At 36.6% G+C, this 18,051-nt stretch overlaps 1 protein-coding gene across 9 annotated transcripts in view; it reads left to right on the forward strand.

Moving 5' to 3' along the window:
• PAX3 (paired box 3) overlaps nucleotides 1-14,808 on the forward strand; it is a 78,041-nt gene extending 63,233 nt beyond the window's left edge. For all 9 annotated transcript variants that reach the window (XM_067002363.1, XM_067002364.1, XM_067002365.1 and 6 more), the window contains 2 exons: nucleotides 12,442-12,688; nucleotides 13,220-14,808. In XM_067002363.1, coding sequence (XP_066858464.1) covers nucleotides 12,442-12,688; nucleotides 13,220-13,254 — 282 coding nt within the window. In that variant the 3' untranslated portion in view covers nucleotides 13,255-14,808. The remainder of the gene's footprint in view (nucleotides 1-12,441; nucleotides 12,689-13,219) is intronic.
• The last annotated feature ends 3,243 nt before the right edge of the window (nucleotides 14,809-18,051 follow it).

Below are 18,051 nucleotides of genomic sequence, written 5' to 3' on the forward strand. Positions count from 1 at the left end.
TTGTGTTTACATTCAGTTGTCAAGCATTGGTAATGTACTGCTATCTTCCTGAAGATCCATGGCTAGGTACAGAAAGTAGATCTTGTAGTTTTTGTGTGAATAAAATTTCTTTAAAATAACCTCACAGAGGTTTTACCGAACGGTGCGGGAAATCACAGGCAGGTTGTACTAGGGGAGTTCCACGGGCTGAACAGTACACATTGAGATGAGCTGTAATCGAGTTATAAATACATAAATTAGGAGTATTACTGCTCTTTGGCAATATATAAATGCATGAATACCATAATTGTTTTTCTAATTTGCATGAGCTCTTTTTAGGAAATCATGTTAATAAATTGCCTTGATAATTGAGTGTCAAAAGGTTGGTTAAATTTTCCTGCATGTGGCATCTGTCTGAAGCTGATGTTATTAGTTAAACTTGAATAGATGGCAGTTTATTTTATTAGCAAAAGCTTTGCCCAGGTGCTCAGAAAGAGATGTCCAGTAAATTCTGAGAAGTTACAAAGAGGATGTAATCTATAATTACAATCAGGAATCTCTTCAGGGCTGAAAGTGAGAGTTTTAACGGCTTTATCTTCTTTCTACCCTTTTTTCCTCTCAGTGGTTAGAAAAACAGAGAGAAGCTCAGAATGACACAAATGAAAAGTGAAAAGACAATTATACTCAATTACACACTAATCACTGACTATCACCACTGCCTAAGCAGGGAGAGGGCATTCTAATAGGCAGAAAATGAGATTTTAATGGCACAAAGGGTGGCCAAAATAACGACTCGTATATCTTTGCCTCTTTCGTTTTCTTCAACTTGTGGTTTGCATCTCGGGAGTACAGTTCCTGGTTCCTGTGCAACGGTGATAACTCTGTGCAGCTGAAAAGTTCAAAGGCACTGGAGTTGAAAAGAATGAATAACAAAGGCAATGAAATAAACATTTTTGCCCAAAGGCAAAAGTTCATAAACCCTTTTTTGTAACAGTAAATGTAATTAAGTTTCACAGATTCCTATAGCATAGAGTGGGGTACAAAACTTTATGGCTTGAAACCTCAGGAAAAAAATACCAACAGAAAAACAAATGGATGTACTTCCAAATGCAATCTCCAACAAAAGCCAAGGCATTATACTAGTTGCTTCAATTTTTTTTTTAATGGACGGTTTCATAGTGTGCAAGGCTTCCACAATTTTGACTTAAATGTATTTCTGGGATTCAGTGTTAATCCATCAAAAGTAGTTGTTAGTGTCAGTTTAAATGTATGTTGGTTCTGGCTATGGAAAATGTGATCTTTTTTTCTTTCACAAAGCTTTTATTGTCTGTGACATAGAAGTTGAGCGCAACAGTAAAGAAATCTTGTGATGTCTGGGAAAGTGGGACAAAAAAGTGAGGCCAGGTTTCCTCCACCCCCCCCCCCCCCCCCCCCCCACCGCCCCGAGTCTTGCTGATTTGAGGTTTGATATAATCAAAAGGAGATCCCAGAGCAGATTAGACTTCTTTAATCAGTTGCTGGGCTTCTTTACACCCAGCCCTGTCTTTAAGCTATGAAACTTCTTTGTTGTTGTTGTGTTTTTGTTATTTTTTTTTAATTATTATTTTTAAAAAATGTTCTTAGGCATTTGAAATGTTTTTCTTCCCCAGTGTTTAAAGCTGCTGGCCTTATCCTGCACCTTTACCAACAAGTGTAGGAGGAAGCTGATCACTCAAAAACTAATGTCATGTTCATCACTGAAAGTACACAAGAGATTAGTTATATCCGTTCAGATGTTGAGCAGCTTTTTGTCAACTGAATGATGAACCTGACTGGCTGATAAAGATCTTTCCATCACCCAACAGAGCAAACAAACTAAAAAAAAAACACCCTGAAATACTCATGCAGTCTTACCAACAGCTCCTCTGAAACAGTTTTGGGGCCTAAACAAAGACTGAGATGCCTCGGTGTTAAATGACATTCCTAGGCTTTGTGCTTCTGCAACTATTTCTGTCCTCTTCCTTGGGTGAACTATGTACATAATGTGAAACAAACTGTGGGATGCTAGAGAAACAATTGTGCTTTATGCCTGAACGACGAGCCTAAAACATTGGCGTCACGTATGTGCTGCGCTTCTGGGTATGAAATGCTGCTTCACTTGGGGGTTTGGTCCCAGAAGGTCAGGCTTCTTCGGGACCCTGCGTGCAGCAGGTGTCCAGGTGCTGACCAAGATGGGAGGCCAGTGTACCCAGAAAGTCTAACCCAGTCCTGTGCTGGGGATCTTATTAAGAGAAAAACAGGAATTCTCTTGCTGAGTGGCCATGTTGCAGTGCCCTGTGTGTGTGTGTGGAATTTAGATGAGAGGGAAAAAGAGTCTTTTTACTAGCTGGTGGATTTTTGACCACAATAAATCTGGGTGTGTGAGCAATTAGCATAATGTTTCCACCCATCGATGTCTCTCTCAGGCGAGCACGGGATATACTGTTTTTAAAGCTGAATTTACGGTGACCTGGGGCTTTGTCTGAAGCCCAAATAGTCTTTTGCGATTAAAAAAATCCTCCAAATATGCAGACCAAAATCTAATATTCACAGGATCATAGTCTTGCCAGACACAAAACTCCTCTTCCTCTTTGACTTCAGTTTATTCTAAATGAGGGCTGACATGCGCTGGGGGATGCTATATTTACTGTTCAGGATGTTCTCTTTCTATCTTTGTTCTTGGGGCTGGTGGACAAATGTGCTGTTTAAGGCAAGCACTGGGTGAAGCACAGAGGAAAAGGGGAAATGACTAGGGTCCTTTAACTTTATTTTTATCATGTTAGCCATGAACTTGGAAGGCAGAGGACTGTCTTGGTCAGTTTTAATAAGCAGAATTCTCCTTAAGGTACCTCTTTTGCTGGCTGATAGGTTGTTGGGAAATACAATGTTCTTGTTTATATGAATGATAGAATAGGAAGAGTCGCATCTTGTTAACATTCAACCCTTTTTAACATCAAGACAAGACCTGCAGATCCCCTCCAGATGACGGATGATCCTCCTTGTTCATCTGGTTTGCTCATTACTACCTGGCTGTGGTGAGAACCCCTGTCTCTCAGACCTGCAGAGGGTTGCCTTTTGCAGGAATGAGACAGTGATGGATGTCTCGGGGAGCTGATATCCAGGAGCGTCCTTGTTTGTATTTGATGAAAAAGCAACCAAACCACAAGCACTCCATCTCAGCCAGAGCTCTTTAAGTATAACGTCAGAACGGAGATTATTAGTGTGTAATATATGTAAATTGCATATTTTTTGTGTTTTCTATGCCTATTATGCAGCTTCTTGGCTTTCATGCATACATTTATGGGAATATTGTATTTCCTTTTCAAATTAGGCTTCAGTTGCACAGTGCATTTTTTTTAACAAAAATTTGTTAACTCAAAATTGTTAGGGAATAGCATATCTCTCTGTTAATGTGTGTGTGCAGGACTTAAGCGTGCCTCTGAACTGCTATGTCACTTTGTGATCGTGGCATTAGCAATCACCCCCAGTTCTTTGGCTGTAAAGCAGAAGACGGGCTACCAGAACATTAGTCTTGCGAGTGCTGTAGGTGTATGGTCTTCCTAGAGAGCAGATTGTTTTTAAGACAGGATTTCAGTATTTTGAACTGCTTCATTTAAGATAAGGAAAAAGTCTTTTCCAGTGTACACGGACAACCCTTGACCTTGTCATGTGCTTTTTATTAACGTCAAAGTAGCACAGTTTGCCCTACACCGTGCAGTTCAGACAGTTTGCAGGTTTTGAAGGGTGCTATTTCAGACTGCTCTTGGGTTCAGATTGAGCAGCAATACTGTACTCACCTTGCTGCCAGTGAGGACACTTGCCTCCTGTATTTAACCTATAGGATAGCCACTTGCTTCCTGCATTTAACCTATAGGATGCCCGGGCTTAAATACTGCTTCATTGTTATTTTTTTTTCATGAAAAAAAGAATGAATGCAACCTGTATCCTGAGGGACATCAGGCTGTTTTTTTTTTTCCTCCTTGCCCTCTAGAAAACTTCTGAGTCCTTTTTCCTCTCCCTTAGTGTCTTCCTCCCTGACTGAGTCAAACTAGTAGCTTTAGAGGTTGTATTTTCAAAATGGGAAGTGGACTGCATGTTGAATGCTTGCACAGAGTATCATAACAGTCTTGAAAATACTTTGCAGTTCTCATGTAATTACCTGGAGCTCAGGAACAATCTTGATAAGAAAATTCCAAACTTTTTTTGTGAACAGTAGTAAAAATACCAGCTGTTTCAAGGTTTCTTTCTTCTACTGTCAAAACATTTCACTGCCTGAGTTTAAGAATTAACCTGTAACTCTTCTTGGTGAGATAGATCTTAAGTAATTGGCTTCTCTTAAGTCTTTGAGAGCACTTGGTTTTCATTAAGCTGAAGTATGGATCTGATGGCAGCTGTCAAATCAGTTAAATATGTTCATATTGTCTTGGAAACTCTGTTTTTAAGGGAACACTGGAACCAGTGGCTAAAACCTTGCATTTCCCCATTAACAGAGACAGGAAGAAAAAATGCAACTATTAATTTCTTATTATGTTCTTTCCAGTACCTTCTAATTAGTATCCAACTGGTTGTCCATAGAAAACATTTCATTTGAATCTAAGTCCCACACCAGTCAGAAGCTCATGACGTTTGTAACTGAGGTCTTGACTTTGAGAGTTCTTTACTTAATGGCCAAGAACATGAGACAGAGGTCAGGGATTTCTTTGTAAGGAAGAAAGTTAATTCACATGATATGATCTTAATGAGCTCATTTTCTTTCTTTCCTTTTTTTTCTTTTCTTTTAAATAAAAAAAAATAAAAAAAAGAGGGGAGAATGAGGTACAAAAGTTAATTGATTATTTCTGTTTCTGGAGTGTGATACAAATACATGGGATACAATAGTTTCATAATTGTTACCTTGCAAACATAATAACATGGTTTTGTAAATTATCATGATTATTAATACATAATATCATAATTATATAGTATATAACAGGTATCAATATGGTATATATTAAGTCTTTATATATTGATTATATAATATGTAAGTATAATATATACACTAATGTATCTATTATATATGTAATCTCTCTATATTAGTATAACTACAACAATAAACTGGTGATCTTACATTTTCAATGTCCACCTTAACTTATCTCCCTTGTCCCCTTTCCACCTTCACCCTCACCGTGTCAGAAATTTTTCTGGGGCAGGATTCAGCCTCCAAAAACAGGTCTGCTCTTACAGCTCAGAAATCTTATATGGAAATATTAAAAAAAGCTCTGGGCTTTGCTGGAAATTCTAGCCAATTGTACTGTAATTTCATAAGAACAAATATTTAAAATATTTAAACTATAGTTCACTTGAATACAAAAATGTAAGAGTAAAATAACAAAATATATATAAAACATAAGTGTTGTGACTTTTTTTTTAAATCCCTTTTTATCATGTTACAGCCCTCAAACAATAGTATAGCAAATTTTTAATTGTGTTTGAATTTCTCCTTCTTAAGTCGTTTCATTTTGGCATTATGAGAAGATACCACTTATCCAGAAGCCTTGACTGCTGTTAAATTTATATATTTTGAAATAGTCTATGGTTTTGAATGCCTGTTGCTAGGTCTGGATGCTGTTTCATGACAAAAATTGTTCAGATGAAAATTTATTTCAAAAACAAAACCTGAGCTTTCTCCAACCCAACAGCTCCCAATTTTTCTAATTTATTTTTATTTATGTGAGAGTTTAAAACACAAACAATTTTTTTTTACCATGAAGTACAGTTGCTGGAATGTCATATTTTTAAATTTGTGAACAAGTATTTGTGGTAATTTCATGTATGACTTTAAAAAATAAATTAATTAACAGACATCACAAGAAACAGAAAAATCAGTCTGTACAATGTGATATTGAAAGTTTTAGAATTCCCACAAAACGGACTTATCTGTTTTCACAATAATTTGTATCATTTAGAATATACATAGGACAAATATTCAACTACACTGCAGCCCTTAAAACTGCTTTTTTGCTTTCGCTACACATAGATGTTAAATTTAAACCACTTAAGTGAAATTACGAGTCAGCTCTTCATATAGTATGTGACTGGCATGCACTGAACTTTTAATTTTTTAATGAATTTACAAAATGGAAATATCAACAGGAATCTAAATACTTGCATATTTATTCAATTAATGGCCGGTACGTGAATGAGGGTTTTGTCATGAATAATCACAGATGGCTTACTTAAGTAACTACTTATGCTCTGTGTTTTAGATTTCCAAAGGAAGAGACTAAGAATACCACAGTGTGATTCAGTGAAAAGCATATATTGTGGCAGAATCAGAAAGAGCAAAATTTCATCCATAGCAAAGTTATTCTAGAAAGTGATGCCTCTGTCTGTAAATGCACAGGACTCAGTTTGCTTCAAAATTTCCTACGACTCACGAGAGAATTGCTTTAATTTTTTCATTGATTTTTGCCAGGATATCAGTAGCAGTCATAATTTTATAAATTGATTTGGTTTTATAAAAGGAAGACTGAATGCTGAGTCAGAATGCAAAGAGGCTTACCCTGGTCCAGTTGGCAAAATAGGTGCACGTTTGTCCCCGGCAATGATTAGCCTGGCATTAGGCATTATTGAAAGCCTTATGAATAAGCCCTTCCTTACAGGCTGGATTACTTCAGTGGTACTTGTCCACCATCTTTTCCACATTTATAGATGACATTTCTTTTAACTAATTGGCTAGGATTTTGTGGCAACTTACTGTTGGTAGATCCAACCATGCAGGTGTAGCTGATAAAGGCCAAACGTTGAGTTCGGTGAGAATCCTCCCGTAAAAGCCTCACAGATCACATCACCAGGCCTTCTGCCAGCAACAAAATTGAGTAGTGTTTAAAAAAAAAAAAAAAAGGTTGTTTATTGTTTGTTTGACTTTCAGAGAGAACAATACCATGTACCCCAGTTGTGAAGGGGCGGTGTGTGAGAGTCCAGCTGTCTCTAGCTTTTTCGTGATGGCTGGAATCCTCCTTTTGTGTTTTGGGTCGAGAAGAAGGTGGGAGAAGAGTTCATGGGGAAAGGGCAACATAACCCCAAATTTAGGCTTGCTATGAACTGTTGTAAGTAATACTGCCATATTTAAGCATTTAAACTCACAAGCCAATACCTACAATACCCGAGACTGCCTAACAGTTTTGAGATGCTTAATATATATATATTTAAAACATAAATATTTAAATACATTTTATGTATTATATATAAATAATATATTAAAAAAGGAGTATATGGTCATCTTTGGGCCTTCTGTTTTGCCTTTTCAGTCTTCTTGAGGTTTTTGAAGCTTTTCCATTTCTAATTCTAGAGAATTCCTTTCTCTTTTAATTATTTTGATAGCGTTACCTAGTCCTGTGATTCCATGATTCAGTGACTGAAAAAAGGCACTGATTTAGTGGCAGACTGTGGTAATGTTGTGGACATCAGTAATCTCCTGTAGATAAAAATACAATTCTTGAAGGATCAAGTTATCCTCTCAGTTGTCCTAACTGTACACCGCTGCACCTTCTCTAATTTCAGCGTAGCTACCACTGACGTCTTAGTGGTGTGAGATCACTGAGAGGCCTCATTTGATTTGATTATGCAGAAGGTCAGATTGTTGGATGTTCAAAGTCAGTGTATTTGCTCCAATTTACATTAACCAGCTATTTGGTTCCCAGTGCTTGCCACTGGGAAAAAAAAAATAAAAATAAATCTCTTGGGTCTCTTCATATATAAAAGCAGAAATATTCATATTTAAGAAATAGCAACGTAGTTCTAGGACCTTATAGGTATAGGTCCATGTAGCTAATTAATCTAATTTAATCTTCTAAAATCTGTCATTCTAGTGCATTAGGACAATTACTTTTGTGTTTTACAGTGCAATATTTTGTTTTTGAGAGACTTTTCTACAGTGAAAAGAGTTAACAGCAGGTAATGCCATTCATCTCAGAAGGAGTTTGAAATTTTCACTGTTTGTGATGAATGAGGGTATCTGACCCACATCTGTTTTACATTAGAATGGAACATTGCCCTGACATCGTTAGGAGCATTTGTCAAGATTCCCTGGACAGAGCTTCTGTAAATTACATGCTGCAAATGTGTCAGGGTCAGATAAGAGGATATCATTAACTCCACTAAAGTTTACTCATGATTCTGTCAGTTCAACTTAATACGTTAACTGCCAACAATTTTCCTTGAGCTGTTTCATTAAATCTTTCATTCACAGGAGGGGGAAAAATGTATCACTGTACCCAAAAAAATATTGCACATGTTCTTTTCTCATAAATCATATTAATTGCAGACATGGTCACAAAGCATATTAAATGCAGGCATGCGTAAATGAATTAAAACATATGAGAATTTTATTGTGCCTATGGTAGGTCCTACATCCTAAAATACCAACCACATTAACAGGCATAATGTTTCATTTAAATGGAATAAGCCTTTTCTCAGTTTAATGGACTTTATTTTGTTGATAATAGAAGTATTTTCTAATAGCTGATAATGGACCAGATGTTGCGTACATGGTTTTCAAGGCTTTCATCATTCAATTTCTCTTCCTCTTTCTGGATCATAACCTCATCTAGTGATGCTGTGTTGACCCCACAGCTAAAGATTTATTCTAACGAATATTTTGGATTGTTTGGGATGCGCTCTCTGAAAACATCTCTGCAGAGTTTGATAGTTGCCGTTCACTGTGTTCTTTTTGATATTTCTAAATGCACCTTCATTTTCTAATAGAATATAATTATTTTATTAATTGTATATAGTGTCTTTTATTGTATAAACCCAAAGGCTATACACCAACATTTCTAAACCTTACAGCCTGATTTTTTTTTATTTTTTATTTATAAAATATTTTCTAAAATAAATTGAATAGCTACAGCAGCATTTAGTTCTAGGTGTTAGATCAGCCTTTTGTTTTTCTTCTTTTAACTTCTTTGGGATCCAGCTCAGTGTGGGTGACAATTACCACTTCAGTTTTCCCAAATTAATTCAGAGGGAAGTACATATTTTCCAGTAATTTGGCTGGCATGTGGACTGAGTAAATATTTCTTAATAATTAATGAAGACTCAAATCTATTTACTTATTTAGAACTGTACCGTTTCATTCTAGTAGAAGCTCTCAGCTGCAAAACGCAGATCTTCACGTCTCTTGTATGCTACTAAGCTGAGGGTGCTGAGTATCTCGCAGACGTGGCCCATTAATGGCTGTCTAATTGATTAGGTGAAAGTCAGCCATGCCCTTCCTGTAACTCCGTGTATGGGTGATAAGGTCATGGCACATACCATGCAAAAGACTTCCACCCTGCGGCTACTTCCCTTATAGCTTTCAAAACAGACATAACCAAAAATCTAATTATTTAGATACTAATCAACTGCAGGATGATTCCTAAGGCTTCTGAAGAAGATATTTCTGAGAAGATCGTTGCTTCAGTTTTCTCCACCTCAAAGACAGGGAACTGTGTCAGTTCTGCTCCAAAGTGTCTATTAGGTGCATATGTTCTTAATAAAAGATACCTAAAGACTTGTATTATTATCTGAATAATTTTTAAAAAATTAGATCTCATCAAGTGCTAATTCTAATTTGTCAGAGAAAACAAATCCCTCTCCAAATATAGATGCTACCAAACTTTGAGTGTATTTTGAGACCAGGTCTGGATCCACATTTAGATTTCAAGGGTAATCTCTAATTTTAAAATAAATTCCAGTCCCAAAGATTTTAGGCTCATTGTTTTTGCTGTCAAAGTCCCAATGATATTATCTTGGGCTCTATTGTATTGGAAATATTAAGCAGAAAAAGAGTTTAGCTACTTGGAGTATGTAGTTGGTAAAACAGCTGTTTGCCCAACTTAGCAATCTGTCATAAAACTCGTGGTAGAGACGGTGTGTGATGTGAGAGTTCGCGTGCAGAGAAGGCTGGCATCAGGGCTCCAGCGGGGCTGTGAGGCAACACAAGCCCAGGTTGTTCTCCCTGCTCTTGAATTTGGAACGGAACGTGGTAAAATCCTGTAAACATTGGGATCGCATAGGTGCTGTACAGGAATGGAAAGGGTTGTGCACTCATTTCAGATTCCTGATAAACCATGTGTGTATTCAACTGTAGTCAAAACCATGATACTTGTGCCAATGTAAATATTTTTAAAATCAGTAATTTTTAGTGTGTTTAAGTTATGTTATATATTTGTGCGGATTTTTCTATTCTTTTAAGTCTGTAACCTCTAATTTTAAAGGATGAAGATTAATATAATTTGTGTTCATTTGGGTTATAATATATTTAATATTATATCCTGCTGATGCAATGTCAGTTCATTAAACGTGCTAGATTTTCAGGATCATATTATTTTCCAAAAATACAAGAAAAACATTTGTAGTTCCTAAAATAGTAAAACTTACTAAAGCAATCTTTAAAAAATTTAATACTTTTCAGGATCCAGTTTTGAGGAGAAAAAGTTGAGAGGCCAGTTGTTTCAGTGTTTAGAGTTGTTTGGGACAAAATACCATTCAGACTGTCATTCTAGTAAGATGATTTTTTAATCTATAGCAGTTACAAGGACTTTTTAAATTGCTTTATATTAATCTCAGATTCTTTTAATAGGCTTTATTCATTGAAAAGGTGATTTGAATTAAATATAAAATACCTTATAATCTGAATCTAAATTCTTCATTTGTGTTTTTAACTTAAGTGAAAGGATTTCAGTATCTAAATGAAATCTGTGGATATACTTTAAAACTATTTTTTGGATGAATATTACAATTTGTGAAACTTCCAGAATATACCTTGAGTTAGACTCACATTTTCTGATGAGTGGAACTTAAGTGAAAACTCTGCTGCTATAAGTAGAATTGAACTTTTCTGAGAACTTTTTTTGTCTCAGTGAGATGTCTTGAGTATATCTGATGCAGAAATGTTTTATGTTTTTGATGCAGGCAGCTGGGTGTCACTTTTTGAAGTACTCTGCTTATGCCTCTTGTTCCTTTCCTTATCAGACAGGTCTTACAAGACCTGGATTTGTCTTCCTTCCTACTTAAGTTACGAACCCTTGGGCTTGTTTCACTTATTTATTAAAAACAAACAGAATTCAGAGTTTGCAGACCTGGGACGATGAGTTCCTTACAACAATAATCCCTCTTCTTTTGTGATGTAAAATAAATACAGTTCAAGAAGGGGCACCAGAACTTTAGGAACCAGACATGTTCATATTACCATGGATTTATTCTTTACAAAATAAACTGCAGTTTTAATAATTTTTGTAGGTTATGTTAAGAAGTGCAGTAAAGCAAAATGCTTATCAAAAAGCATATATCACATATTTGTAATGCCTTTTTTGGAGGAAGAACAACGTGAAAATTATCAAAATATGCTGTTTTGGCAGAAGATGTACATGTTCCCTCAGTTTTAACCTGCAGACTGTTTCTTGGACTTTGAAGTGCAATTTATTCCAACAAAAGCAAGCTATTCTCTCAATAGTGCTTATTTTCAAAATGTTTCGTAGAGTTGTGCTGGGAATGGAAATACAAATCCTGTAGTGTAAGTTCATCTTTGTAAATCAAGAATTTACAAGGGAGTAGCTTCCCTCACTCCTGTTCAAAAGCACAGGTGCTTTTGAATTTTTTTGTGGTCTTCTACTGGAAATCACAGCCTAGAGGGCTGGGCTTTTGTAGAGACAATTATATAATTTCCTGAAATCTTTTGTCAACTAATCTCAACACTGTTGTTGATTTTGTAACTGTTTGTGTATGGGCAGCTTATTAAGGGAGTCAAAGTTGACTTGAAGCCAGTCTGGAAAGCCATACCCTTTCTGATGTCCTCTCTAACTCAGATTATTAAATTGAGAAGTGGCATTATGACCAGTGTTTTTTCACATTCATTTCTTCAGACCAGCACACTGTGCACCCAGCAGCAGGAGTTAGGGCTGCTCTGCCTGTTCCCCACATACTCATGTTCTTCTTTGTGCTGGGATTCTTTATTACTTCTGTCAATGGTGTTGCTGTGATCCACTCCAAATTAATTTCATTTTAGTGACTGCTGATCTTAAGAAAAAAAAAAGTGTAAACTTTCTCCTAGCTTTTCTGTGTTGGTAGACCATGAAGAGCAACATGGCTAAAGAGCCACTACCTGTTTCTTATTCTCTTATAATTGAGTCCTTAAGGAATAAACATCTGCAGGGGCATAGGATCAGGCACTCAAAAATCATAATAGGTTTTGAAATTACTTTTCCTTCTGAGCCTTGGTATTGCTTTTTATGGGTTGCTAAACATCAGTTTTTATTTTTGATGGATTACATATCATCTTCTTCTCTTCGTATTAAAGCATAGATTGAATACCAAGTCTACCTATTTTAGGAAATCTAATGTCAGGCTTGAGGGCTCCTGTGGCTCTATATGCAATACAGTTTCCCATGTATTTTAACTCTATTATTCTATTTTTAATTTTAGGTAATGGGACTCTTGACTAACCATGGTGGTGTGCCCCACCAGCCTCAAACTGATTATGCCCTGTCCCCTTTGACTGGGGGCCTGGAGCCCACCACCACGGTCTCAGCCAGCTGCAGTCAGCGGCTAGAGCACATGAAGAGTTTAGACAGCCTGCCTACATCCCAGTCCTACTGCCCACCGACCTACAGCACCACAGGTTACAGCATGGACCCTGTCACAGGCTACCAGTACGGACAATATGGACAAAGTGAGTACTGGGACATTTGCACAGTGAAGTGCGGCAGCTGTTTATCAATGGTCTGTATTTTCTGTCTGGAACAAAGAAAATCATGAGAATAGATCCTAATGGCTGACTGCTACTTCTCTCCAAAGCTGAGCAGAGAGCACTGGTGAGACAGCTGATTGTTCAAGCAAGATTTCTGCTGCATAATTATTTTCTTAAGTGATGTCAACAACATCTTGATGTTATTAATTGTTGAGACATGAAACCTGATTGCCATTAGGTAAAACATAAGGGTTGTCCAAAATGAAATAACCACTGGCATTCCATTATTAGAAACACATGTTCTTAATGAGGTCAGCTCAAGAATCATTACAGTATATAATCTTAGATACATAGAGTTTTGTCAAACTTGTCCTAGGAATAAAAATATTAGTCCCTTTCCTTTGATATATCAGTATTAAATATGACAATGTTGATCTGTAGTTGGCATGGCCCCCATGCTGTGAGGTTGTCACAGCATGACTTAAAAAGCTTCTTTTGTTTTTTTTTTTGCAGGTGCCTTTCATTATCTGAAGCCAGATATTGCATAAATGAACTGTCCACTTCAAGTTAAAGCTGGTGTTGTTTTCCGGTCTCACTCCAGTGCTTGGATACCAGGGATCTTCTCAACACACTGCAGTCTAAACTGGGGCAATCCCAATGAGAGGAGCAGGCTTGTTATGTTCTCTCCAGTCATAGCTTTTAGTAGACTTTTGAAGGCTGGACAAAGCTATACAGAAGACAAAGGCCAAAAGCAATAATGAATAAATAAATGCGACATGGTTCATTATGAATGGGTATACAAAACAGAGCAGTATTTAATATCGCTGCCTGCCAAAACATTCCGTTTTTTGTTTTTGAAATTAATGTGCTTTGATTGGGACAAATGGAACATTTTGAAATTTAGCAGTTGATCTCTGCATACTCTGACTCATCTGACATCCAGTGCTGACTTTAGTCTAACTTTAAAGCTGCCCAGTTTCTGAAGCATGGGCAGCAGAACCTCTTTCATTTTACACACTGGAAATTGTCATCAAGAGGAAATATCAGAGTCCATAGGAAGCTAGGATAAGTGCAGAAGACTTCCAGAGCAACCTACAGGTTATCTTACCATGCTTTTGTAATCATGTTGTCAATAAATGTAACTTGCAAGTTGTACTTTACCAAGAGACAAGATCTTGTGTAACATGAAAAACACACTTTACCTTTTTATGTGGAGTTTTCCTAGTCCATTGTACCTTTTCGAACAAACACAGAGGAAGAAAACCAACAACGTGACTGATTTTTCACAACTGCCTAGCAATGTGCAATACTGTGTACCTCACAAAAACTTTGGGATCATCCAAAGTCATATAGATAGAATCAGAACTATATTTTTGCAGGTACTTTTATTTTTGCAGTGCATAATTCCTGATGAAAAAGTACAGAAATGTTGCAGTGTGCTGGACAACTAAAATCCAGCTTGCTAATCATGATTTAAACGTCATTTTCAGGAAACAATAAGAAAAAATTATTACGTTTACATTTTTTAGTGATGTACAGGACATTAACAGAGATGGACCTGTATATGACACATTTGTTTAAATTATACAGTGATATCCAATATAGAAAATAATTATAGGAACCAAGGTTTACAATAAGTTTGCATTGTGACATTTTAGAATGTCAATAAATTTGTGTTTTGTGATGTTGAGAGGAACAGGAAGATGGAAGGCGGTGTTATTTATTTCTCTCTATTCTTGGGACAAAGAGGGAGGCAGAACACAAATACATTCCTTTTAGTGTTAAGGACTATGAAGTAGTGCATTAGACTAGGTTCAGTACAGAGGTTAGTTCACACATTGGTCTTAAGGGTGAGGGAAAAATGAGATATCTTTGTGTTGCAGCCTCTACCAACAACATGTGTTGTAAAAAATAAAAAAACAACAAGAAAAAAAACGTCTTTCATGTAAAAAGTTCAGTAAATATTTACTATTTATAATGAATAAACAGTTATGAAGACTTGCAAAGCACTGATGATTTTGTCCTAAAATGTAGTATTGTGCTAAATACATCGATTCATTTTAATCTGAATACCATGAAGAAATAAACCATGTTATCTTCAACTTAAAGCTGTATTCCTTATGTAAGTGTCTTCTGCATGCATCCCAGAGCTGCAGTAGCCTTGGGCAGCCTCTGTGCCAGGTTCTGCTCCTATACCACTCAGCGGTCTGGGTTTGTTAATGAGCTATGATATTTTGAAGCGCTACCGGTACTGTACATCTTCCCAACAACAACAAAAGCCTCGTGCCTTTGCTGTGCATTTGAAAGACTTAAACCCAGCACAAGGAGGTCAGCCAGGGTGGTTTCACACAACGCCAGAACTTTGTAATCAGTTATGTGCAGTTTCTGTGGTGACTTTTTCCCCCTTAAAAGCCTCAATAATTTGTTCACATGGTTAACTTGGCACAAGCAGAATGAACCACGGGGAAAGACCATATAGGACAAATAGGACGTGCTTCAGTGGCACACCGGTGTTTGAAACTTGGTGGACATGAAATTTCCTCACTATTTTGTGAGGAAAGTAACGACCTTGAATTTTTTGGAGCCTATTTATGTACTCATTTATTTTATTATTATTTTTTTTTAACCTAGCGATCTTTTCTGTTGGAAAAGGAAGGAATAAACTTTAGAAAAGAGAACATTAAAAATGCTGAAAAATGAGAAAAGGGGATTTTTTTTTGTTTTATGTTAATCTGATATACTTTAAATTTTTGTGACAATTACAATTTAAGTATCTTATTAATACCTACTTCCCTGCTCTAAACAGCTCATTTTTTTGTTGTTATTGTTTTCAGTATTCATCTCTCTTCTCTTGTCTGAGTACTTGAGCATTGACATTTGCAGTGTCCTAGGTTTGTTTGATAAAAAGCTCCAACAAGCCCTTTTTCCCCACTTGCAATACATTTGTCATAAAGCACAGGATAAAAACTAGCCTGCACAGTTTGGAACTGGCTGAAGGCTGTGTGATTGTTCCTTCCCCAAAAGGGTGTACCTTTGTTGCAGATATACATGCAGGATCATTGTAACACCACCTTTTCCATCTGTCACCTTCTATTCCAGCAGCTGTGGGGGGTGGGACAGAGCCGTGATTTCTCCCTCTATCACATAGAGCTGCTGGTGAGGTGCTTTCTGGACCTGAAGCTAGGCAGCAGGCATTTTGGCTGTCTCAGTCCTCGGTTTTAAAAGTCTCCCAAGATCTTCCTTGCATGAGATACCAGTGCAGAGCTGGTGAGCCTGGAAACAAGACGTGAGAAAATCACCAGTCCTCTTGCAGGCAAGTTGTACAAGCAGAGACCTGGCATGAGCTCTGTCAGAGGAAGTGAGGAACTGGGGGCAGAGGGACTAAGCAGGTTCCTGATTTATGATGTGCCACAGGAATTGCTGACAGAGCTGTAAGGATTACTTGGGGTACTGCTGATTCCTTCTTGTTATCACTGTCAAGGCTGAAGAAGTTTTTGGGAGCTACATATGTTTCTGGAATATGAATCCTGAATGCTCAGAAAGTCAAAAGGGAATGAGACTGCTGTGGATATTGCATTTGACATAAATGCCACAGAATAGATTAGAGGAATGTGCTGTAGCAATTGAGTCCAAAACCTACTCACTGATGAGTGCAAAAAAGTTGGATCTTGCGACCCTGCCTCCTCCCCCGACTTATTTTTTGGGCGGGGTGGTGGTGCATGTTCTATGAGATGGAAATAAATAACAACAGCTGCTTAAACCAACTGTCTGATGATATAGATTTAGGACTTGGGAACTTTTGAGAGACAAGCTTTGATGAAAAAATATGTATTAACTATGGCACAATCCTGATTTTTAATTTATGTTTTGTTTTTAAATCTTCCTTCTTTTACAAAAAGTAACTTCTACTCCCATCAAAATATCCAGTATATGCATTTTGGCATATATTTATATTGGTATATGTTACAATTCCTTTATTTGAGCATGCATAAAATTAAATGAATGAGGGAAAATAATTATTTTTTAATGGATGCCATTTTCCTTCTGTTTTCCCTGGATAACTCAGTGTATCCCATTAAAACATAATCTATGAATAAACTTTCCTCTCCAATAATCACATAGTCTTCTACTCAATATTGCTGCAAAGATCTTGTCTGCCCATATGACAAATGCTGTTGAACTCTTTTCTATAGCTGTTTTGAAAGGCACAAAATGTCTATCCAAACCTCATATTCTCACTGACTATAGCAGCTGGTTAAACGGGATCTCTGTCCTTACGTTAAAGTCAGTGGAAATTCAAACTTTAAAAATCTGGCAATCTGTAATGTAGAGTTGCAAACTTAATGAAAAATACAAATTTTCTTAAGTTTGGAAACACCAAAATCACCCCCGAATTATCAAAGACTGCCCATGATTTATAGCAAAGATATATTTACATTTTCTCAAAAGCGTGACAGATTAAAGGATGCTTTTTTTTTTTTTTGTTATATATGAATTCTGCAATATATTCTCAAATACAAGAAATGTATTCCTTTTTGTCAGAGTGCGGTCAGTTACTGCTAACATGTAAAGCAAAAGTTTTTTTCTGCATTAGTAGCCATGAAAGTTTTCAATGTTTTCTATCCATAAAGTCTTATGACCTTCATGTCTATGAAGTGGATTACTAAAAGGTATGTCTGTATAAAATAACAAGAAATAAAATTGAGGCAATATCAATGAGACCATCAGAAATCAGGAACAGCTTGAATTCATAAACCTCTTTGTATTGTTCAGTTGCTCACTTAATAATTGTAAGAATACCTGTATCCTGATTAGAAGATCCCATTTTTAATTTATTTTGGCTTTTCCAATAACATCTAGATGTTGCCTAGAGCCAGACAAAAATAATCTGGAATGACACAAATAACTACACTAAATTGCTAAATTTTTGTTCAATTAATATTAGATATGTATTTCATTTAGATTAAGGATTTGACATTGCAATTCTCATTAGCCACTGCTGAAAAAGTTTTGTGCATCTTTTCCTTTATTCTGTACTTATAATTCAGTGCATGTATTTATATGGAGTTATAGGGTTAATCACACGAGTTGATTTGAATCTGTTCCCAATCTTTGTCTATTGTAAAATAATCAAAATTGCAATCTCCTTCTGCAGTCATTGTAGGTAATGGGCACTTTGGTCTGTCAGATTTTTGCTACCTATTCTGTCCCAGCATTTTTGGGCAGCTCATCACAGGCTGGGAAGCTCTCATCAGTCATAGGGAGCTGAAGACTTCAGCTAATGAGATTATTAGTCAGCATGGGACAGGTTCTAAAACTTACAAACTATTTATCATACAAGCAGG

Source organism: Anser cygnoides, chromosome 9 (assembly GCF_040182565.1).
Source record: "Anser cygnoides isolate HZ-2024a breed goose chromosome 9, Taihu_goose_T2T_genome, whole genome shotgun sequence".
Classification (NCBI taxonomy): Eukaryota; Metazoa; Chordata; class Aves; order Anseriformes; family Anatidae; genus Anser; species Anser cygnoides.